Source organism: Corvus brachyrhynchos, unplaced genomic scaffold (assembly GCF_000691975.1).
Source record: "Corvus brachyrhynchos isolate BGI_N302 unplaced genomic scaffold, ASM69197v1 scaffold4, whole genome shotgun sequence".
In the NCBI taxonomy this organism is placed as follows: domain Eukaryota; kingdom Metazoa; phylum Chordata; class Aves; order Passeriformes; family Corvidae; genus Corvus; species Corvus brachyrhynchos.
This window is the reverse complement of record NW_008237878.1, coordinates 516,705-539,971: the sequence shown is the minus strand read 5'-3', so window position 1 is coordinate 539,971 and position 23,267 is coordinate 516,705. Positions and strand designations below refer to the sequence as shown.

The window sequence follows — 23,267 nt, the reverse complement described above, 5'->3', positions numbered from 1 at the left end:
GCAGGAAAAAAACCTCCACTTGACATCAAGCCACATGCACCTTCAGTCTCTGTCATTCCCATTTGGATGAGGTGTAAAATGTAGGGAAGGATACTTTCAGCCAAGGCCAATCCCTGAATCACTCAGCTTCAGATGACAGGACTGTTCAAGGCAGCTCAGAAGTCTCATCTTTGATATTTACCTGTGGATCAAGATCCTTCTCTATTAAACCATAAGAATTTGCATTCAGTAAAGCAACTGAATTCCTCATTGTACAGACAAAATCCAGCAATCTGTGTGTAGTGGATAAGACTGAGTGGGAAGGAGCTATAACAGTTCTACCCTTCTTCCAGACAAACTGCCATCACAAGCCAAGCTCCAGGGTGTTCCAGGACTGAAAGAAAGGCTTCAATCCCCTGCACATCTCAGTCACTGCCTGCTTCTCTAACAGAATGCTCTCAACTCTTTCAGTCCTAATTGCCCCTTTGTTTTGGGAGGAGACACATTCTGCAAAATTAGGAAGCAATTAAGATAGATATCTAACAACCCACTTCAAGGGTTCCTTTGGTCCTCAAGCTCACCACACTCCCACTGAGCTGTTTAGACTGCTGCATTTTCAGATCTAAAGGGACAGAGGAAAGTCCTTTACTGTCATCTCCCCAACCTACTTTTTCTTCAGTCAGTGCTATAAAAAACCACCACACCCACACAAATCCAACATCTGTCACAGGCAAGAGAAATAAAGACGAAATGCCTGAGTAAATGGTATTGTTTCTTCACTTGCAAAAGGCAGCCAAGTCTTCACTGCTGACCAGAAGTGCCGTGTTATTAAATGCAGATTACAGTATAAAAGCAATGGTTTGCTACATAGTTTCCTTTATGAAAGAGCTTATATGAAATACAGTATTAAAGCCAACCTGTATTAAAGCCTGTGCTTATTTCAAGCAATTGCAACTTTACTTTGAGTCAGTGAGTCCTCAGATAAACAGACATAATTGTATACATACTGGGAGAGGAAGTATCTTACTTGCAGTTCACAGTTTTAAACTGCAGTGCCATACTCGGTATAATTTTCTATAAAATATACTCAATTGAGTATAAAAGCTTTACCTTAATAATTTGTATTTATTTTTGTTAAATGCAGTATCTGCAGAGAGACCAATGTCTCAAATTTTATTACTCTAGTCAGAATTGAAAAGCTGATTAGAAACCAAAAAGGCAGGAGAGTTTATTTTCATTTTTCATTGTCTAAACAATTTTGAAGCAGAAAAGAGATATCAATTTATTCAAAAATCTTAGAAAAATTAAGCGAAGTTTCTCAGTGTGGAGACAGAGACACACCTGTAGACATTGGGAAAAAAGTATGTTGTCTGCAAGATTCATTTAGAGTCCATGTCGGTAAAAATTGAAGGATTCTGAAATTAGTTAGGTCTCTTCTTTGTTTCTACATCTGTGGAATTTCTGAAAGTATTCTTTTCCTAAATATCTAGTCCACAAGGACTCAAAATGTCAAAACTACTGAATTTGATAATGTTTCATATGTAATGTATTTATTGGAAATTGATTTACTGTTTCATCAACATTCTAATTCAAGCTCAAGGCAAGGCATTTATACCAATATCACCCTTCAAATACAGGATGAAATGAAATGTAGTTGCATAGAGCTAAAAATCCCTTCTGGCTGACAAGGCTAAGAGCCAAATTATACAGAAAGATTGTATACTTAGCTGCAAATTAGCTTTGAAGAGTTATACCAACCAGTGAAGGAAAAATAATTTGTGAAAATACAAACAAGAGCTGAAATGCTTCCACTTTCACAGTTTAAATTACTTAATCTGAAGTTGGTGATTAGAATCAGGCCACATTCATTTAAAAACCACCTAAGAACAGTAAGATGAGATCAAAATTATACCTGTCCTTGGTAAAACAGAAAATAGTGTGTAACTTATGCTACAAGAAGTCACGTGTGCATGTGAGTGTGACACACACAGTGACACCCTTACAGAGCTGGAGGGGTGACACGTGGCAGGGCTCAAGAGGAGCATCTTCATCAGTGAGGAGGAAACCTGTACCATGTCATGTTTTAAAGAACCCAAACATAACTTGGCCACTGTGAAGTTTCTGCTAAGCTACAGGCAAATAAATTCTGCCTCAGCTTGTGAGCCAAGCCAAGCACAAGCTCTGCAGGCCCAGCGCAGCATTCCCGGCTGGAGCAGACGGCTTCACACAGAGCCTGGGAACAGCTCTCCAAACAAAGCACCCGGAGCTTCTGCTCCCAACCCCTGGGACACACAGCTAAGGAAGGGGTGAGGGAGTGCCAGCTGCAGTCTAACACCACCACATGTAAGTGATATCCAGGCTGTTCATGAGGCCCCAGGATAAATCCTCATGAGACACCACAACTGTCTCATGTAAGGGATGCCTACGTAGGTAGAAAATGGCACCTTCCCCAGGGACTCAAACAAGCACACTGAGTAAGAGTGGGGGGAAAAAAATCCTTGTGCCATGTCACAAGGGAAGACAAGACAGCTATTCCAAACCATATCCAAGTTTGTGTAGGAAAAACCCGGGAAACCAAGCCCCTGCCTACTCATCAATGGCTCACTTTGGGCAGTGACAAAGGTGCTGCTGGAAAAAAGAACCAGCATGCATATCCATGCAAAACAAGGAGGCACCTGTGCTCATCTTCCTCATTGGAGTAAACTCATCCATAGAACCCATGGACCAGCACATACCATAGGACTTAATATCAAGGAATTGTTTCAGCTATGACTAACTCCTTTAGATGCCTAAAGATATTCTTCTAACTGGAATGTTCTCTGTAAAAGCTTGGATCAGAACTTGAACTGTTCATAGAGTATTCATATTCCTCCTCTGCTTCCTTAGAGAATATTCTCTTCCCTCTCCAAGAGAAGTCACTTCACAGCTACCAGTTCCCTCTGCAGAAGGCACAAGGGTAGGACTACAGAATCCCAAACTGACCATCTCATAACCTTCTCTCTGTAAAAGGTTCTACCTCCCTATCATCACTCTGACTCCTGGTCTGGTATTTGTGTGTGCCCTGTACTGCAGCAAGGTGCACAATGATTGCAATGCAGCCACACTGAACCCCCATATTCTCATGGAATTCATGGAAAATTACAAACAACCTCAATCTGAGGCTGTGAAGGAGGGCAGGGGGTGGGAAATCTATTGCCTGCTCCTTTTTAAATAGAGCAGGTAGTTCTCAGAGGGCCATGGTGGAGTCCAGCTCTTGAACTAAGGATGTCACACTGCTCTCCACTTTAGTTACACCGTGATTCAGGTATATTAATTAGTTGTAGATACCTAAACTTTCGATTAATTTAAGGGAGTTCTACCTTGATAGATGCCAAGAGCAGAACAGTTTTGAGTACTCACTGACCCTTAGTGAGACTCAAATCTGTAATTAGATATTACAGAGATACATATTAATTTTATTAATTAATGAGTATGAATACTAAGGGGTTTCTGTGTTATGCTCCCAATACTGCACCAGTGTCACCCCTCTTCATCCCCAGCACACACAATGTCACTACGTAACAGCTGACATTGAGGTATTGACATGTCTGGATGGCCAAGTCTTTCTGCTCATCAAAAACACAGGGTCATGATTACAGTAAAGGAATTTTCATCTAGGAAACATCCACTCTGTTTCATACACAAAATGGTTTCCTGGTCTCACTCTGTGCAAAAATACTGACAGAGTATTTCAGTCTAGTTAAAGCAAAAAAGGCTGCAAAAATAAGGCAATGAGCAAAGGTGACAATTTCAAGCAAACAAACAAAACCCAGTTAAAATTATAAGGGGACAGCAAAGAGGGAGGCTCCAACTTTCATGTGGAACAGCTATCTACAGGATAGGACATCCACACAAGGACAGGCCCCAGTATAACTTGCAAATTGTTTGACTCTAGCTAATTTGATTCAACTAATAAAGGCTAGTTTAGGCTGAAAAAGACCATCTATACAAAGGATTGTATTAGTTTAACTCAAGAAGTCTTAAGCATGTAAGTCAGTAACATATGGAATCATCAGTTACATATTTTAGAGGAACTATCTGTTCTTCTAACATCAGACTCCAAAATGGGACATTTTATTTAAATGTGCATTATTTCTCAACACTCATTAACTCACCCAAATTCACTAATTCACTTACACAGGAACATATAAACAGCATCAATACACAGTCCACGGCCCTGGAAATGCTTTAAGGATGTTTAAGAGGGCAAAAGTGATTCCCATCAGCTTTCTAACACACCTGCATACAGGAAGATTTACAGAGATGTAATAGTACAAGAAAACCTGAACATAAACTTACAGAATATGAAAAGTTGATTACACAGCAAAGGATTATCTTGAGATCATCTCAAAGCAAATTACTGGTAACTTAACTCCACTACCAGTTTGCTTCCAGAAAGCAGAGTAGATTCGGTTCAATTAATTTATCATTTATTACCCCCAAAGGAAAAAACTAAACAACATCCCCTAAAGGAATGGCAGATACTGGGGTTGCTGCCCTGGAACAAAAAAAACTGCTTGACCTAATTCTTCATTTGCCAGTTTTTACAGCCCTTTCAGAGCTTAATACATACCCTTTGCACTTGTTCAAGCATTATGTGTTTTCTGTCACATTGTTCTTTCATGCTTGTTGGCACACACTACATAAGCTTTCATCATAGAATTTCTTACCATTCCCCTTTACCAATCATCTTGCACATACAAAATTGACAAATTTGTCCTTTGTGGGTAGCACAGTTTATTGATATTTAACATACTCACTGGTGTTCATCTCTCAAAAATCATTCAAAGGCTCAGGAAAACCCCAGTATTTCACTTATTCAAACTGATGCAAAATACATGTTAGCTAAGCAGAACTTTAACTTTTTGATTTTAACATATCTCTGTAATGTATTCTAACATTAAATTAGTGTATGTACAAAGTGCTTCCAGGAAGTATGACTTACAGCACTGCAGATCTGCAGTATATAAAAATAGACCAGCCTGCTTTTAAGTACTCTCAAGACATTTTTATAGAGCTTTCTTACATTTCTTGATTCCAAAATTTTTTATAACCACGTGACCAGAATTTGAGACTTCTCCACTGCAGATTACGCAATCTCTCAAATCTACACTAGGCTGGCATTTAGGTGCCAAAGGAAGACCCCACAGGTCTTTTCCAATTGTTGATATTTGGGTTGGAAATTCTGATTCAGTTTTGACATCTACAGGTCACTGCTTTTTTGCTTGACATGGTTTCAGCTATTACAAAAAGCTTTATCTGTTTGTCTCACACCTCACTGACTTTTCCTTCCTCTACTAGGAGCTGATTCACAGTGCAAAACCAGGCAGCACATCAACAGTTCAGCCCAGTTTCTTGGGACTGCTCCATGAACTCCTTTCCCAGGCCCTGCTCACCTCCCATCAGCACCTCCAAGGCAGCACCTCTCACCTCCAGCTGCTTTCCAGCAACACTTCCTCCCTCTGAAAACACAATCTCTGTTGCACCTCTCAGTCTGAATCATGCTAGATGGTATTACTCTAACTATTCTCATTTTCATCTATCTTTTCTCTATCTGCAGAACAATTAATCCCATGTTAGAAAAGCTTTTCCCACTATTTCAAATGTTTCAGCTCCTATTTAATTCACTTCTGGCTACTTTTACCTAAGTCAAATTATCTGCTGGTAACATCTGCTTCTAGCAGTTATTTATTTCATCTAGGCTTGTTTTCTTTTTAAAGAAATTCATGTTTCCCATAGCCTCATTATTTTGGTTAATTTATTTGCTTTTGCAAGAAACAGCCTACCGGTTTACTTCACCCTCCTTCCCCAAGTTTCTCTTACAGCGAATTTGTCTGGTCTCTTCCAGATTATCAGTATTATTTTAATTACTCCCTATTTCCAGCTTGGGAAGGGGCTTTGCTTTCATAAAAAAGGACATATGATCATTGTTCAAATACAAGTGTACTGAAGAACGTTTTACCCAGAGGAGTAAGTCTCTCCTTGTTCCAGTAATTTATCTTTCTCTACAGACAGTCCCCTTGTCACATCTTCTGACAATGGTACTCCTTGCTGTGTACCATTTCTGGGCCTTTGCTATGCAGTTCCCAAGAGTGACAATGTCTGGTTTTCAGTCACTTAAGAGTTTCTATCCAATTCCTCCCCACCCCCCCCCAACCACTTCTTAACACTCCTGGACAATGGGTAGTGGAAAAAGCTTAAATACAGCCAACAGACTCCCTGGTCAAGCATGTAAGGAATTGCACATCCTAGATTACCTACTGTCCATCCTTCCCCTCAGCTGGCAAACCCACTTCCTGTTATGTACCATTAAATTAATTCTAAGTATTCATCTCCTTCACACTACAGAGCTGCACCTACTTTTATCTTCTTGGCTACTTCAGGGTTAGAATTTCTACTTCTTCATCGCCATTAGTCACAGAGCTAAAAATGTAGAAGCCTGGGAAGCTGCAGAAGTTACTATATGTAACAAGCAAGGAATCTTACCATAGGCTTCTATGCAGGTGTAGGTATGTGCAGATTTAAAACAGGAAACAGCACACAGCGTACAGAATGTCACAGAGGCAAAACATGGAGTGAAGAAATAAAAAGCAGTTAATCTCTTAGTCTGTGTAAGTAGGTTTAGCTTGTCTAACAATGACTACTTACCTGTGATGAATTACAAACCACCCCTGATACAGACAAACAAAAGCTTTAAGGGAATGGGCCTCACATGGATCAGGAGGTTCAGGTGGGGCTCTTTTGAGCAAATTCTGGTTTTGCCTATGAAATGTTTCCATTTCAACCTAACTGTATGCACCTGATGATAATCAGCCTAGCTCCAGTCGCTGTCCTCTGAGGCATGTGCCAGCCACCATTTCACAGCTGGTACCTTCCTTAATGCTTGGGATAAAGGGGTTTTAAGATGACTGTTATTATATTCCCTGTGCTGCAGGGCTCAGAGGTAAAGTAAGGAGTACAGAATTAGGTACAATTTCTCAATATGCTTCTCTTCCTTTCTCTTACTGATCTCACACTCTCCCTTAAAAAAACAAATTCATTCCTTTAATTCCATGACAAAGAAAAATACCGCATAAAGGAATTTCAAGGTTTGGCAGGTAAATGAACTCCCTCTCCATGGACAAGAATTTGTTCCTTTATTTTCTCAAGCCTCTGACTGGCATTTCTCATCACAGCTGAGGCAGCTTTTATTTTCTTGGATCCCAACTACTGTGGCAATTCTAGAAAGAAGTGTTAGGCAAGAGGAAGGACATCTTTGATTTATGTCACTGAACAGGCAGAATATGTTTTTATCTCTGCTGAAGCTGTTTTACTCCATAATACTAAGTCTGCCCTTCTGGAAACTCCAAATACTTATCTCTTTCCAAGAATTTCCTCTGTTTGCACTGTCTGAAAGCTACTGAAAATAGATTCTGAAACAGTAGAATAGGCTAAAGCAGTCACAGTTATTTGCTACTATCTAAAAATGTGGTAAGAAGTACAGGCACTGTTCTTTTAAATATCTGTTTTGGAGGATGCCTGTTCAAAAGATGTGTCTGTTATATAAAAGGGTCTCTGATAGAAACCACTCATTACTCAGCCTCCCCAGCAGCAACTAAGCTCAAAGATTCCTACAAAGGTGTGCAATAAACACATATCATCATTTGACACATTTGTCTGAAAATACCCATTCACAGCTATTATTCTGTAAACCATTTTATCCTTGAGTAAGATTTGAATCTTCAAATATTACAGGAACAGCTCCCAAAACAAACCCTTCCTTAAGGGTCCCTGATGACATAAATCATTCTAGTCAGCTTATAGTGGCAAAGCACCACCATGGTCTGATGATTCCCAAGTATTTGTGCCAATATGGATTAAGGTTTGTGGGGTCTTTCCCCAGCAAGTAAGTATTTGCATGAAAAAAACAAACCAACTATATCAAACAACAGCAATAAAGTACAGTGGAATTACTGTTGGAATTACTGTTGCAGGCAGACAGGGGGACAATCCTAAAATAAAAGTAGAAACTGGGATCACAAAGACCACATAGAAAGCTGAGGAAAACATTCTCCACCCTGGCTAAACCATACGTTAGAATAGTGGTTGTCTTTCAAGTCTTTAATGCCTTATCAACAAAGTTTATTTCCCATCACCTAGAATTTTCTAAACCAATGCAAAAAGACAAATTACACACCTACCATCAACCATTTCGATAGCCCAGAAGCACTGCAGGATAATTAACAGTTCTTCAGGTCTGGCAAAAGAAGTAGAACACACTTTATAGGACAGGGACAGCTAGGTGAAGCAATGTGCTGCTGAAGCCATAAATCTCTGAACATGACAATAACTGAGGACACTGCTTGAGCCTCACAGATGCAACATCACCCACACGTACCACAGAGAGAAAAACAGCCCTTAAACAACTAATATGGAAAGAAAAGCTAAAACAGGGAAGTAAAAATGCACAGACTGAAAATCCTAAAACCCACTCAGAAGATCACCTCATCCAGACTTCAGTTTCCCAGTTTTGAGTCTACTCTGTGTTCCCTTGGTTTCAGCTTTTCTGAGCACATAATATTTCTGAAGTCTCCTTTTCTAGCCCGTAGCAGCTGCCATGTGCCATTTCCTTTGAAATTCCTCGTCTGCCTCACTACAGAAGACAGTAGATTAACAAGTGAAACAGGGGATACTAATCAGCCAAGAAAGAGAAATAAGTAAGAATAAAGCAAGCTAACAACCAAAAGATGGTCCAAGATCTGCACCAGTAGCTCAGACACCCAACTTATTTTTTGCTAAATCTAACTGAAGGAGTGTATCAGAACAGTGGCAAACACAGGAGGAAAAACAGGAAGATCTTGCAGCCAGACTGAAAAGTAGAAAACCCTTACATATTTCCCTTTATGCTGAACAGTGTTTTGCAAATACTTGTAAGACTGCTGGTTATTGATGGACACATTTGGATACTCACCCAGTGGTGAAATAATTCACAAAACTCATGAAAGTTCAAGGCAAGAACACTGCTATTTTTGGAGTAAAACACCCAACAAAAAGAGCTTGCAAACAGACTCTTGCTAAGCATGTTACATCTTCAGTTTCCCTCAGTACATAGTAAGTACAGACCATCAACATTCATTAGCATTTGTTCTGCTTAACAAGGCTTGACAACTCTGGATTAGTGGCCATACCTAGGGAAAGGCAGCCTCCCAGGAATCTCACTGGAAAGGTTGGTACAGCAGCAAGGAAGAACCCAGCCTCACTGGTGATGTCCTCGAGCATTTCAAACAAACCCACAAACATTCACTGCAGAAATCCTATGCTCAAGCCACTGAGTCAGCCCATCATTTAATTTGAGGGCAATTTATGTAGCAGATCAGTTGATCTTGCAAGGTTTGGATTGAGATAGGAGGAATAATATAGTTGTTTTGTTTCTTAAATTACAGAAGGAACTGAAAAGATAGCTATAGGCCAAACATTCCTACTAGGTTCATTTTAAAGACTGTCAGTCTTTGCTTTTTGAAAAAGCTGCCATGGAGCCTTCAGCTGACATTTGTCAGAACTGACATCATGAGGTGTCAAAATTCAAGGTTAAAAAAAAAAAGTCAGGCAGATATTTTTCTCCACAGTTCTTGTCTCTTAACACAACTTTAAAAGCAATTTTATTGTGCATCACATTACTTCTGAGCAAGGCTTGCCCATCAGCCACCCTTCTGTTTGAGTACTCATTACTTTCTGTACAGGCAAAAAAATGTGCCCATGGGCCCTTGTAGGTCAGATACAAAAATCCACATATGCATCAAGTCAAGGTGTGAGAGGCAGGGGTCAAAGAGATTCCTTTCTGCCTTAAAAACCTTGATGAAAAAGATGCCAAATTCATGTTAATTCATATGAATCATGAAGATCAGAAAGCACCCTCTCTTTCAGCTAGAAAAGGTTTTAGAGTATCTGTGAGAAGTTCCAACAAGTTTGAAATGTTATACCCAATTTTTCAAAAGCTAAATCACAGAAACTAACGAGGCAAATACTAAACACCTACACATGTGTGAGGATATGCATACAAACAAAAATCCTTCAATCAAGGAACCTCTTCTTGGTCTCAACAGACAAGTGTACCAGAGGGATTCTGTCTTTATTCAGGAAAACCTCTATTCATTCTAGCTCAATGTTGGATGTCTCTAGAGACAAAAGCTGTCTTTTGCAAACCTAAGACAAAAACAAACCTGAAGAAAAAGCATAGAACAGCTGTAGGGACAGAAAGCAAGGGGGTTATTTATGTTTGGCTAGATATATGTACATTGAATTGAATTTGGGTTCATAAGTGTTGCTTCTATTAAAACCAAATCTCTCTTACTAAAGAAATTTGATTGTAACCATCCCTAGAAGTTGTTGTTTAGGAAACAGGTACAGACCCCAGCAATGGAGACCATAAAAAGCAGCAGTTATGCAATACCAACTAGTCACTCTGAGCTTGCAAATCAATCCAGGAGCAGCTTTGTTTGAACACTCCATCAGCTTCACAGAAATGCTTTTAGCACACTTAGAGGTGGCCCCAGGCAGAATCTATTTGTAAGACAGGAAGTGTCCCCAGTCACATCTGATGGATGGCAGATCCCTTATCTCTACTGAGTACCTGGTGTTACAGCCTGGAACCATTGACTGCCTTGCACAAACACAGATCTCCCTTAAGTCAACACTTACCAGTGATTTTGCAAAGCAGTGCCCTGACAGCTGCTAGTTAATCATTGTACAATGCAAAACTCATTTCTGCTACAAACTATTTTTGGAGATTCTATAAAGAAAATATGAAATAGTTTACTAAAATATACTGAAAGTGAACAAAACCAGTGGAAGTGGAGACAGAAATAGTAAATATTGCCCAAGGCAACCACTGTATGGTTGGGATGTAGAAAGGAAGGAAGGAGCAATAATCTCTCCTCCCTTTCCATTGCTTCCCAAGAAATTCTATTCTTTTAATCCATCCAATACAGGGATAAAAACAGTGACCAATGATTTCAAAAGAATACCAAGACTTCAGCTGCAACCTTGTAGCACACTCAGTGGCCAGGACAGCACACTTCCCACCCAAAGGAGTACTACTGTTTTACCTTCAGAATTACAGGGAAAGGGTAATAACAACTCATTGCAAAGAAAATTACTCTTTCCTGAGATCTGCTCTCCAGTCTTCTGAACTAGAAAGTACAAGTTTTAACCTAGCAACAGGAAGATTCAGAGATAGAAAGGGTAGCACAAATCCAGCTCTCTCCATACAGTCTGGGAAAAAAACTCCACCAAATTATTACCTTCTAGCATTCTTTGGAAAAAGGTGAAGTCAGCTTTTCTCACAGGAAATACAAATGTATGATTTACTAGAATGCAGACACCAAAGAGCAAAGAATAATGTGTTTAAAATCTTTAGGAAATTGAAGCATAAGGTCTTTGCCTGTCCAAAAAAAACCCCAAAACACCTGACACCCACAAAGTTACAAACTGATTCTGCGGAATTTTAATTCTCACTTCACTGTAGTAAGCATTCTGTGCTACTGTGTATTCTACCAGCTGCACCCTGAGGGGCACTTACTGCAGCTCTGAGCTCTTTTGTCAAGTTGCCAAACAGCTGAGAAGGAAAACCAACATATCCCAGTGCAAACCTACAGCCCTCTTTAAAATTCTTTAAACCTTTTGCTGTGTGGAAGTACTGTGCAGTTTCACTGAATTAGTCACAAGCTGTGCCTCTTTCAGAAGTTGGTGATAAATTATGTCCAAATATGAGACTTGGAATTGAAAAGAGGAAAGCCTCAAGCACTACTGTCTATACTGGGGGTTGAAATACTTTAAAAAAAAAAAAAAAAAGCCGAACAAAAAGCAAAGCTTCTGATCAAGACTGAATACTTAAGGAAATTAATAAATAAACTATAAATGACTGTGTTAGTTTACAGCACACAAAGTTACTGTTCACACTGGTTCTGCACACACGGTCTTAGTTTACACTGACAGTAAAGTGATCTATTTCACATTAGGTGAGGCCAAATGAGGCCTCTGTACTTTCTGGGTAATAAATGAACACATGTAGAGGGCTAACAGCTACTCTTGAACAGCCAGGTTAATGCTATGCTTCTCACCTGATCTTCTTCTTCATCCTCCTCATCTTCTGCCAGCCGCTGCCGGCCCACTTCATAGAGCCTGCACACCGTGTCCATGTTCATGGCATCCATGCTGCCTTGGTTCTGCAGGGGAGATGCCCACACAGAAGTTAGCCCCAGGAATTGAGCTCAGCTGTCATATTCAATGCTACATCTGATCTCAATCACAGAAACATTTGCAAAATCCTTCCCTCCCATTTACCAGCAGCAGTACAATTAGCACTAAAAATGAGTCTCTTTGGTTTCAAGACCTGCCATGTTCCCTGAAGTAACATTTCCAGCGACTCCTATAAAAGAAAATTTTCTTGGTCTCACAACCCTTGTCATCTGCAACTTCAGTAGTTAAACATGAAGTTAGCCCTGCTACAAATTCTTGACTTGCTTTTGTGGTCTGTAGGGATCAGTGGTTCAGAGAGTATAAAGCTGACAGGATTAGTCACTACATGTGCATAATCAGGCTTCAAGAAATTGGGTTCTGACAACATATTATTGAGCAAACAACTGCATCCCTAACAAACTAGAAGTTTTGCTCAGTAATTTTTGCTTCAAATCCTTAGCTTCTGGGATTTTGCTAGGAACACAAGTGTAAAAGGAGCAATATGAGTGATTCACAGTAAAGCTCTACAGGAAGCCCCCACAAGATTGCATTTCCCAGTTATTTGGTACAGGGCACATTTTAATTTGCAGTAATAGGAAATCATTGCTATAAATAAGAAAAAAACACATTTCTCTTATGCTCATGAGAAGGAAAACCTCTGTACATATTAAAGTGGGGAGAGTTTGAAGAAGAGAAGCAAATGTGTTTGGAAATTTAAGGAATGAGAGGCAGCAAAACAAGACTGCAGGGGGTGCAGAATAAAAAGCTAACAGCATCTTTAGCACCATCAAAACACCACCACTACTTAGGACATAAATTTAACAGCAGGAACTCCAAAAAAGAAACAACAAAAGCAGTGCATTCAAACCACAGCTACAGAGACCAGAGTTTATTTTAGCTGCTTTACCTCAATGACAGCCAGATAGCAGTCCTTGCTGTCTGTGCACAAGTCAAAGATATTCCTCTTTACATCTATGGTAGCTGGAAAACATCACAGAACAAACTCAGTGGTTAACTGCAGGTTACTTAATGCTCACTCAAAAAGAAGTGTCTAAAAGCAAATAATACCATCTTGGGACAAGAAAAAAAACAGCTGAAACAGAAGTGAAATGAATGTAGGTAATTCAACCTGTAATAAAGAATAGAAACATTGGAGATCATTGTAAAAAACAGCCATGTAAGCTCTTAACCTGCTCTGCATGGTGCCTCCTCCCTTGTTAATACATTTATTGGTTTCCCTAAGCACAGTACACAACAGATCATCCTTCAGAATAGGTGGCAACAAAAAGGGACTGAGCTGTGACCTATGTCTCCCTTCAACAGCAAAAGCCACATTTGTTTACGTCCACAGCAGCAATTAGCTTAGCTCCATGAGCTAAAAAAAGAGCCCCATGTGAAATGAGAGCAATGCCATCCTGGCCAAGTGACCTACTGTCTCAGATTATGCCTTACTTGAGAAGAAGAAAGGAAATAAAGCCAGAACAGTAGCAAGTAAGGCAGTCACACACTGAATGGGATATGATACTTGAAATTATGTCAGAGTTAAACCCAACTCCTGTGCTTTGATATAGCAGTTTGTTTTCTCACACATGCAAAGAGAAGTGAATGTTACTAAACAAACTTTCAATAGACCTTCAAACCTCCAGACAAAGCTACTGGCTGCTCTCTTACTCTTACCTATAGGTTTATAATCAGTTGCATTAAATGTCCTGAAAGAAGAGCCAAAGGGACTTCTCATTCTCTCCTCCAGAAGGTCATCCTCATCATCTGCCTGCAACATAGCTGAAACAACAAAAGATTATTCCACAAATCTGCCTTCCATTAGTCACTACCATTAATCGGCTTCAGATCAAATTAGACTCTGATATGAATTTTCTTTATATTTAATAGCTTGGCAAGACCCATTTAATATCTACTCTTCCAGAGATGCCTTTATTGATACTACAGATCATCAAAACTTAATACAGAGGACAAAATTATTTTCTCAAGCATCACTGGATCTGCCATTATACAACAGGTTGCTTTTTAATCTCACTAATTAGTTGTGATATTGCTGATGTTACAGAAAACTGTCTTTGTCAGCAATACACGTAGCATGAACATCCTGGAAAAAATCCAGTTCACACATGCCACTAAGGCCTGGAGTTACAGTCTCTGAAGCTTCCCATTTCACTGAACAAGCATCTACTTATCTCACAAGAGGTGACCCACGAGAGGGATGTAAGGGGAGAAGTCCTACCTCCATACATCACTGTGCCAGTATAGTTGAAGACCACACGACACTGATCCAGAGCAGGTACTGTGTGTAACAAATGGAAAGTTCGGAGGTCCCACTGAAAAAAACACAGGCTAAGGAGCAACAAACAATTAAAAGTTTCTATTTCCTTTTCAGTGAAGTGGCAAAGAACTGACTGCCTGCATTCAAGAAACCTCACTGCCACTCTCTTGCAAATATGGTGGAAGCAGGGTTGGATTCTACCACTACAATTCCATTTCATGTGTTCAAAATGAAAAAGCTCCTACTCAAAATGGCATTCCCCGTCATGAGAGGTTACTGCAGTACACCTTCAAGGCTGATCTTGTTAGGACATGGGAAGAGAGCTGAGAGCTCAGCCATGGAGCGTGTATCAGAAAAGAAAGTCTCTCTTGCTCTCTCTTTGTATTAAGTGTTTTCTCTAGGCTACATCAGAGGCAGAATATCTAGATTTAAATTAGCTACCTAACAGTCCCTACTCTTCCTTGATTCACAGAGAGAAACTCCTGCTACTACATGTAACATGTAACACAGCAGACCATTCATACAACTCTGCAAACAGCTACTTGTTCATCCATACCAATTCTTGAGCTCCCAGCACCAGTTACCACAGTGGCCAAAGGATACAATTTCAGTGTTGACTATGACCTCCAGCCCATTGGGATGGAAAACACCACTGATAGTCATGTTGAATTTGTCAAACTTGTGGATGGCTTGTGCTGATCTGACATCCCAGAGGACACCATCATTTAGGACAAGGTCATCAGTGGGGTTAAAAGTGGCACAGTTCTTCTTGTAGTTGTTGGCAAGATCTGGGTTAAACAGAGTCAATAGCTTGTTGCCAGTCTGAATATCATAGATCTTTCAGATTAAAAAGAAAGAGAAAGATTAGTCACAATTTGTAATATACCTGTGCCTAAAATCACCCCCTGTTCCCCTTTCTAGACTGCTTACAGAATCACCCCACTCCCCATTTCACTTCTCCATTTCATGTGACAGCATTCCATAAATAACCCTTCCTAGCAGTCCTTTAATAGTTTTTTCACAGCTGGAACCAAGCCTCACAATAAGTTTTGGCCAGTGCTTGGCTTACTGCAGGTTCACTGACATAATTCACTACAATCAGGATGAGTTCCAAATAAAATAACCCCACTATGAGGAATGGACTGGAAAGCTGCAATCACAAGGTACCACTTAGCCAGAAACTATTTCAGAAATGGAACTGCTTTCAGAGCAGATGGTATTTACAAACATTAAAACTCCAAAGCACACAAGTGAGGGGAATAAAGCCAGAAACTATAGAAAAGGAGTTAAAATTCCTGGCATTTACACAGAAAGGCAACTTTGAGCTTTGGCACATGAAACTTTGGGAATATAAAAACGGCTTCAAACTATCACAAAGGGTTTACGATCATCTCCTCAGATAAATCTGATCTGTAACATCCTTCAGAGTCTAGCTCTTGTTCAAACTTACAAAGGAAAATATTCTCAAGAACTGGAAAACAAATCTGTTTACCAGATAAACACAAGACACAAAGTGATCTGACTTTCGGCTAGATCCAAGTTAAAAACTGGGCAGGAATGGAGAGTTTACTTAAACAAATCAGAGTTACATGTGAAATTATAAATAATTTGAATAATTTGTATTACATGAAAATTTTTTATGCAAATTCTCTTTCAAGAGAGACATGGCCTATAACAAACGCAAATTAGCCCTGCAAAGCAGCAGAAGCTCTCTTGAGCCTTGTCTGTCCAATTTGCAGGTATTCATGCAAAGCACTACAACAGTACTCTCTGAAGATACAGTGCTAAAGTTAAATTACCCAAAAGTAAGCTGCAAATGCAGGGGGGAGGGCAAAAGAAGGACACTTGTAATAGGTCATTTCCCACAGCTGTTGACTGAGCTACTGTTTACAGTGGAACTTTCTTATTATTACTATTACTGAAAAGTAAGACTAAGAAAGCAAGTTCAAAAGAAAAAAAACCACCCTGCATGATCTCCCTCAAATGAATAAAACAAAGCAGAATCTACAATTGCTCAGGATACTTGCCCAGAGGCAACATATCCACACTTGTGCTACAGCTGGTTGAGATAGTCAAGTTTATACCCTCAGGAACAGGGAGAGGTTATTTGACACTCTCAAAGCTTTCCTCTGAAGCTCATTAGTTACACAGAGCATCAAAGTACTCACATCAGTTAACAAACATCCTATGGAGAATTATATTCCTGCCAGAGCTTCACAGCCAGGAGCTTTCCTGGTACTTACATGTGCAATGTCTCCCTTTGTGCCAATGACCCTGTCCTGAGAGTGCTTGCTGAACTCCACATAGTGGTCATCAGGGAAGGAATGCCTGCAGATACAGACAGTAAAAAAGTCAAGGAATTGCAGATTCTATGTGACCCAAACAACACCAACAACTCCAGCACAGGTCTCAACAACAGAGAAGATGTAGAAAACGCTTTCCTTTGCCACTGACCATAACATACTGCAGTAGCAAATTCAGACCTGCCACCAACAGGGCCTGCCATAAACATGACACTCTTTGGAGAAGTCAGCAATTGATGGCACCATGAACAATTCAAACACGTGCAGCCTGAGGAAGTTAAACCTTTCCTCTGAAAAAAGGCCTCTAGCTGACCCCATGCAGATCACACCAAAACAGTTGTTTACAACTGAAGTAGACAACAACAAACCTTTTAAAAATGAGGAGTTTTTCACCCATTTTTTTATGGGAAGGAACAATTGTAAGTACTGAAATAGGTTTTAAAGAGTTTGCAGTCCAGGTCTAACAATTTCATCCTGCAAACCACCTTGCTAGTTGAATTCTGAACTGGCTACATAAAGATTGCCAAGACAATTTACAAACATGAGAATAAAAACACAAACATGTTTCTTTGCCTTCAGGAGTAACAGTGACTTTACTGATCTATCTTGCACTAAACAGGACTTTAAGTAGAATTTAGAATTTGCTCTGTACCAAATAAAATAGGGAATATACCAACATAAGAAAGGGAGCACGTTTTATTTTTCACAAGAGACATTGTGAGATCTGTGCTATTCTGTTTTACAGAGTTTACTCCTGTATCAAATGGTTCTTCCAGCTGCAGCACACCCCACAGCTGAATCAGAGTGTACCTACTTCATATCAAAGACAGACTTCATTCCCCACAATGCAGACAGAGGTTGGCTCCACGTAGCAGACGTCAGCAATAAAGATCCATCCTGGATTTCCAGATTGGAGTGGAGGAAGGCAAAGGAATACCAGGGAAAACAGAGGTTAATATTTTACCTGTACACTTTTAACTTACAAGATCAATTTAGAAACTAAAGAGCACACGTTTGTGCCTAATACTACTCCTATAGGGATAAAATCCAGGTATCTAATACTCTGTACAACAAAGAGCCCTTGGTAGACAAGCTTTGTTCCCATTGTTATTCCTAATCTATGATGTTAACAGCAGATAAAATCAGGATCATTCATGGCTGAATTCTGATGTCCTGTGAATGGAGTCCATTTTGCTTGTAAATCTTTTCTTTCTTCCTAGAATCATCCCCTGAAAAGTTTCTTTTTTCAGCAAAGGGAAAATACAGGAACTCTGATATCTGATCCCACACATAAATAAATGTGTAATAGCCAGTTTAAGCATTCTTCTACTTCCAGATATATATATTGATTTCTTAAGAAGACACATAGCCACTGTGTATCTTCTATATTATCTTGGAAGAAAAAACCCCTAAATGTAGAACTCACAAGAGTGAGAGTATGCAACTATTACAAGTACTTCAATGACAGGCACTGCAGGCCAGCCAGTAGGTACATTTTAGATATACATATCCAGATGGGCCCAAAACATACCAGGGCCTAAAAATCAGAACATGTCTGTGATTCTTTACCCTGGATGGCTCAAGGTGCGTGATGGCAGAGTTATGGCAGTTGTAACTGGCCTCCTCCTGTCCACTGAACACGTTGTAGAGTTTCAACTGCCCCGTGCAAGTACCCAGCATTAAGAATCGTTCTCTTGCAGAAAATGCGCAACAGGTAAAGCCACTCTCATCTTCATTTGCTTCCCTGAACACAGAAATTGGACGGAACCTAGAGAAAGCAAAAATACATGGGTAACCCAAAAGAGAGAAGCAAAACTGAAATGCTGTGTGATGATATTAAATCCAGCCCTTAAATATTACATAGGTACAAGTTATAGCTTTCTTCTAGAGCAAGGTAAGTGTCAACCTGAAGACTAGTGCTCGAGTATTACAACAGTGTTTGCAATCTTTAGGGTCTGTTTTCCACTATGTGGTACTTCTGTTAAAGCACATCATTAAGCTGAAGCACTTGGACTCCATCTTCAAAGTTGGATTGATGGAAAACCTGTAATGTCAACACCTGGGTAAGTACAGAGAGCTAGCAAAAAAATTCCTAACAGTTCTGAAACACTTAGCACAGGATGTCACATCAGCCAAACAACCTCCTGACATCACAGCTTCCCATGGTGACACTGCTTTCACTGTGAAGATGCTTTCATGAACGTGTCATCTTTATTTTCATAAACTTTACATCACCTTCCAGTTTAACCTCAGGAAAGGCCATATAAAGAGGCAACTGGTGGTGCTGATGATTCAGTTGCAAGAACAAAATACAGTTTTCACTGTCCTGCATCTGTCAGCCAACCATCCTCAAGGCTATACTACACTCTCATGTAAAATTGGTGCTACATACTCACCTTCCAAAGGAGAACAAAGAGCTACCAGCTTCATTAGTCAGTGTTGCTACTGAAAATAAAGTGTGCTTTGGGTACTAAGGGTCAGCACTAAGGACAAGACAAACAGAACTACCAAAAAAGCCTTTCAAGGATCTCTCACTGTCACTGTGAATGAAAACTCTCTTGTCTCCAAGGATACTTCACTGTGGGACTGCACTGCCTGAATCCAGGTAATGCTTTTTGGCACAGGGTACATCCTGAGAGGGATCACAACATTGTTTCTTCCTTACCTGCTAAATATAAGGTGTCTATCAAAGCAGCCACCATCCACCCCTCCATACTTCGGAAAGGCTGCCCTGCGGGTCAGCCGTGAGGTAAAGTTAGTGGGCGCCTGGCGCCTCTGTTTTGGCTCAGGACACTGGTGGGGAGTAAAGAGAGAGAAAGGGGGACAGGTGGCAACAGGGTTCTTGCAGCGGGCATGCTGCTCCCTAAGGTACTCTGTGATTATACTGTCCAGCGTGGGTGGGGAAGGAAGGTGTCTGTCCAGCTGCTTTTTGATAGCTGGGCTCTGGCTGTAGGCGCCATGGTCCGATTTTTGTCGCAACACTCTGATTTTCCTGCCGTTGCAGGGAGACGGCCTCTCCCTGACAAAGCTAATCCTGCCAATCAGAGGAGAGTTGCTGGCATAAGAAGGGCCTGGAAGGGCAGGTGGACCTTGGGATGCAGACGGCCTTGCCTGAGCATGGACAGAGGTGGCAGTGGAACCTACAGCAGTGTGGCTACTCAAACGGGCTGAGATGCCATTAGCTATGCGAGGAGTGCGAGGCAGAGTCACCGGAGAGGCAGCGGCCGCAACAGGGGTGAAGGCAGAGGAGTGAGATGCTGCAGTCATGGGCAGGTCAGCCTCTTTTGTAAGGACAGACGCAGTTTCCCCGAGGCCCTTAGAGATGAGATGGTTCCGGATCAGCAGCAGCAGCTCCTTCTCAGGAAATGTGATCCTCGACTGGGCCACCACATCCGCCTTCTGCAGCCGAGCCAGCGAGACGTCCGTGCCGATGAGCAGGGGCTTCCCTGAGACGCGCTCGATGAGCTCGGCAGCATATTTGCAGAACTTCACGTGCTCGCTGCGCTTGTCCTGCAGCACCGGCTCCTTCATCAGCTGCTGGATCTGACAGCTGCTGAACAGGGGCAGCTTGCTGATAATCTGCCGGACGGTGCTACTGCGCGACAGCCCCACCAGGGCTTTGCAAGCCAGTGCCCGGATCTGATCTGCATCAGTGATCGGCATCTTCACAGACAGCAACGACAGCAGCACCTTGATGCCATTGTTGGACTGCACCACATTCCACATCTTGGCTAACGTGTGCTCACTGCTCTTGGGGGCCTGAGGAAGCTTTCGACGAGGAGTTCCAGAGATGAATTTCCCGATGCTGGAGATCCGATTATCTGGGCCACACACACAATTGATGATGATCTGAAGGGCTGATTTCTGAATCTCAGCATCATGGATGAAAAACTCACCCTCAGCAACTCCAAGGATGATACTAATACCTAGTGAGGGAAATAAATAGTTTCTTCAATACTCCAAAATGTATCTTACACAAGTTGATCAGACAAGTAGGGGAGTTGTCCAACAAATCTGAAGAAAATTTCCCTTAATTCTGGAAGTTCCTGAAGTTCTGCTAACTAATCTAAGACATATTCTTCTACCTCCCTAGCAAAATGTTTTCCTGCACTGCTGTTCCTCCACTTCATCATCAGTAGGTAGTGTCTCTCAGTCTCTCAGATCAAGCACACCCCAGGAGTAAAAAAATCTAAGGTATCCAGACCAGAGCAAGATGCACAGATATGCTCTGATTCTTACTGCAGAGAGCAACTCTCCTATACAAGACACCAAGTCATTGAAAACAAAGTAATCATATAACAACTTCCAAAAGGAATCAAGCAAAAAAGAAATTTTAGGGTTACTTTTTTTCCCCCACAGAATTCCTGTTAGTTTCTGCTTCAGAAGATCAAAACCCTCACAGAATTGGTATTTGCCTACAGAGTCTTTGTGCAAAAGAAATTGTCTTTTGCCTATATCTAGTACCCTGCCTGCCCTTTATTTTCATTTTCTTAAAAAGAAAAGTGAGGCTCCAGTTAAAGCAGAAGCCTTGGATCTGATCCAGGCACATCTCACTCATTTACATGCTGAACCTGGAGGCAACCAGTTGCAGCATCTCACACAGCAATAATTGTTCCTCTCCCATACTCTCGAATGCCATATCCTCAGGAGACCTAAATTTCTGGGAAACTGAGGAAACCTAATAATCCCATTATAAAAGTAGATTTGCCTCTACCTGTATTTAATGAGCTCTTGAAAACAAGTGCAAGAGAAAGACCTGCCTCTAAACATGTAACCCAACCTAATCATGCTAATCATGACACCATTTTAACCACAGTGCACTCTCCCATTTATTTGCATCCTTGACAGTAACTCTGAGTACATGAATTCTTTTAACCCTTGTCTCACTGTAGGCGAGGAATAGCCAGCCAAAACCCATGTAGCAGAAGACACCTGATAAATGTGTAAGTCATCAGGACTGTATTCAGCTTACCCACAGTGGAAACAGTAGATCCAGCTTCATCTAACACATCCACAGGTTCTGCCAGTTGCAACTGGATTTTAGGAACTACAGTCAGGATGGCCAGTACATCCAAAGCATACCGTACTGTGTCATTCCTGGAAGACAGCAACAGAAGAACTTCTTAGAATTGCATGTACAGAGTTGTTTCAATAACATGAAATAGCATTCAATTTACTCTACTCCAACAAATTGAAGTAAATCAGTCACACCTGCTGCATGGGGCCTTTTGATTTTAGAATGAAATGGGCTGGTCTCCACAGAAGGCAGTGCTCACATGCACACCACTGCCTGCAGTCTGCCAACATTTATCCCACAGGCTCCTAAAAGCACTGTAATTTTGTATTTATAAAAATAAGAATGTTAAGACTTACTATCGAAAGCATTCTAAATTAAGCTTCTAAATCTAATCTAAATCTACATCTAGAAACACTGCTGTCTCAAATACTCTGTCACCAGTTAACTAGGAAGTTCTTCTGAAGTCAAGGGCAACTATTTAGCAGCAAACCAGACAACTCTGATAGTCAAAAGATACCAATTTAGGCTCCAGTTTAAGAGAGACACAGGTGTGTGGAAGGTGAAAAGGGATGTTCAACAGGAGGTGAGAGAGCAGAACAATGCAAAGAAGAGGAGATCTGTCACCTGTGTGGAAAGGTAGGAGTTAACCCAGGTAGCAATTAGGAAACAGCTGCAGAAGGAAAGAAACAGGAGAACACAAACTACCCAGGAGAGTGCAACCTGAGAGGGAGGGAGGCAGGGAACTGCAAAACAGATTTCAAAGGCTTTCAAGTTAAGTTAAGCAAGGAGCTCCTGTAGGCAGCAGAAATAAGGAGGAGGGAGCCCTGGTCCACCTCATTCCAGCATTAAGATAGGTCTTGATTTCCCCTCTCCATGGAACATTTTCTAGCCTCTCTCTTAACAAAAAAGTAAACAAATTTTGAGACAGATAGAAAGAGGCACAGACCTGTGATGAAGCTTTTCTGAGAAATCAGTGTCATAGTAATCAAAGGCCTGAGGCATTCTGCCTCCTCAGAAATTTCTTGATATCCCTCTCTCTACCTCAACATTTTAGTCCTGCTTTCCCCAGAGTTAACTTCCATAAGCACTGTGTGGCCCCAGCACAGGCCCTAACAGCACTAACCAGCATGTGCCTGTTTTAAACACTATCAGGGCAGAAAATCTGGAAATGTAATGTTCTGCCCAAGAGCCACAAGTGCTGCACTCAAATAGAGCACTACAGCAAACAGCTCACCTTGCATAGTACGTCTTCCAGTTGCAGGCAATGGAAATGAGTTGAAGCATGAGCTGGACACAAGACAATTTGAGAAAAACCTCTGCTGGCTCCCAGTAGAGCTGTGCTGGACCGTACTCAATCAGAAACTCCATCATCTCTACAATCTGCTCATGAGTATAGGAGCAGGCCTGCAAGAAAAGGGACACCATTAGATCAAAA

General features: G+C 41.0%; 1 protein-coding gene across 2 annotated transcripts in view; it reads right to left on the bottom strand.

Moving 5' to 3' along the window:
• The window catches only part of DCAF1 (DDB1 and CUL4 associated factor 1), a 43,978-nt gene that overhangs the window by 5,090 nt on the left and 15,621 nt on the right, over window positions 1-23,267 (bottom strand). Inside the window, exons 11-22 of one of the 2 annotated variants that reach the window (XR_001861382.1) lie at window positions 23,067-23,236; window positions 21,788-21,912; window positions 19,481-20,741; window positions 18,385-18,583; window positions 17,630-17,712; window positions 16,756-16,840; window positions 15,116-15,349; window positions 14,474-14,567; window positions 13,912-14,016; window positions 13,142-13,215; window positions 12,117-12,221; window positions 6,505-8,254 (exon numbers count right to left, since the gene is read on the bottom strand). Coding sequence is in view for 1 of the 2 variants with exons in the window: in XM_008632147.2 (XP_008630369.1) it covers window positions 12,117-12,221; window positions 13,142-13,215; window positions 13,912-14,016; window positions 14,474-14,567; window positions 15,116-15,349; window positions 16,756-16,840; window positions 17,630-17,712; window positions 18,385-18,583; window positions 19,481-20,741; window positions 21,788-21,912; window positions 23,067-23,236 (2,535 nt within the window). In the remaining variant the exon portion in view is untranslated. The remainder of the gene's footprint in view (window positions 1-6,504; window positions 8,255-12,116; window positions 12,222-13,141; window positions 13,216-13,911; window positions 14,017-14,473; window positions 14,568-15,115; window positions 15,350-16,755; window positions 16,841-17,629; window positions 17,713-18,384; window positions 18,584-19,480; window positions 20,742-21,787; window positions 21,913-23,066; window positions 23,237-23,267) is intronic. The other variant, XM_008632147.2, reaches the window with a different exon arrangement.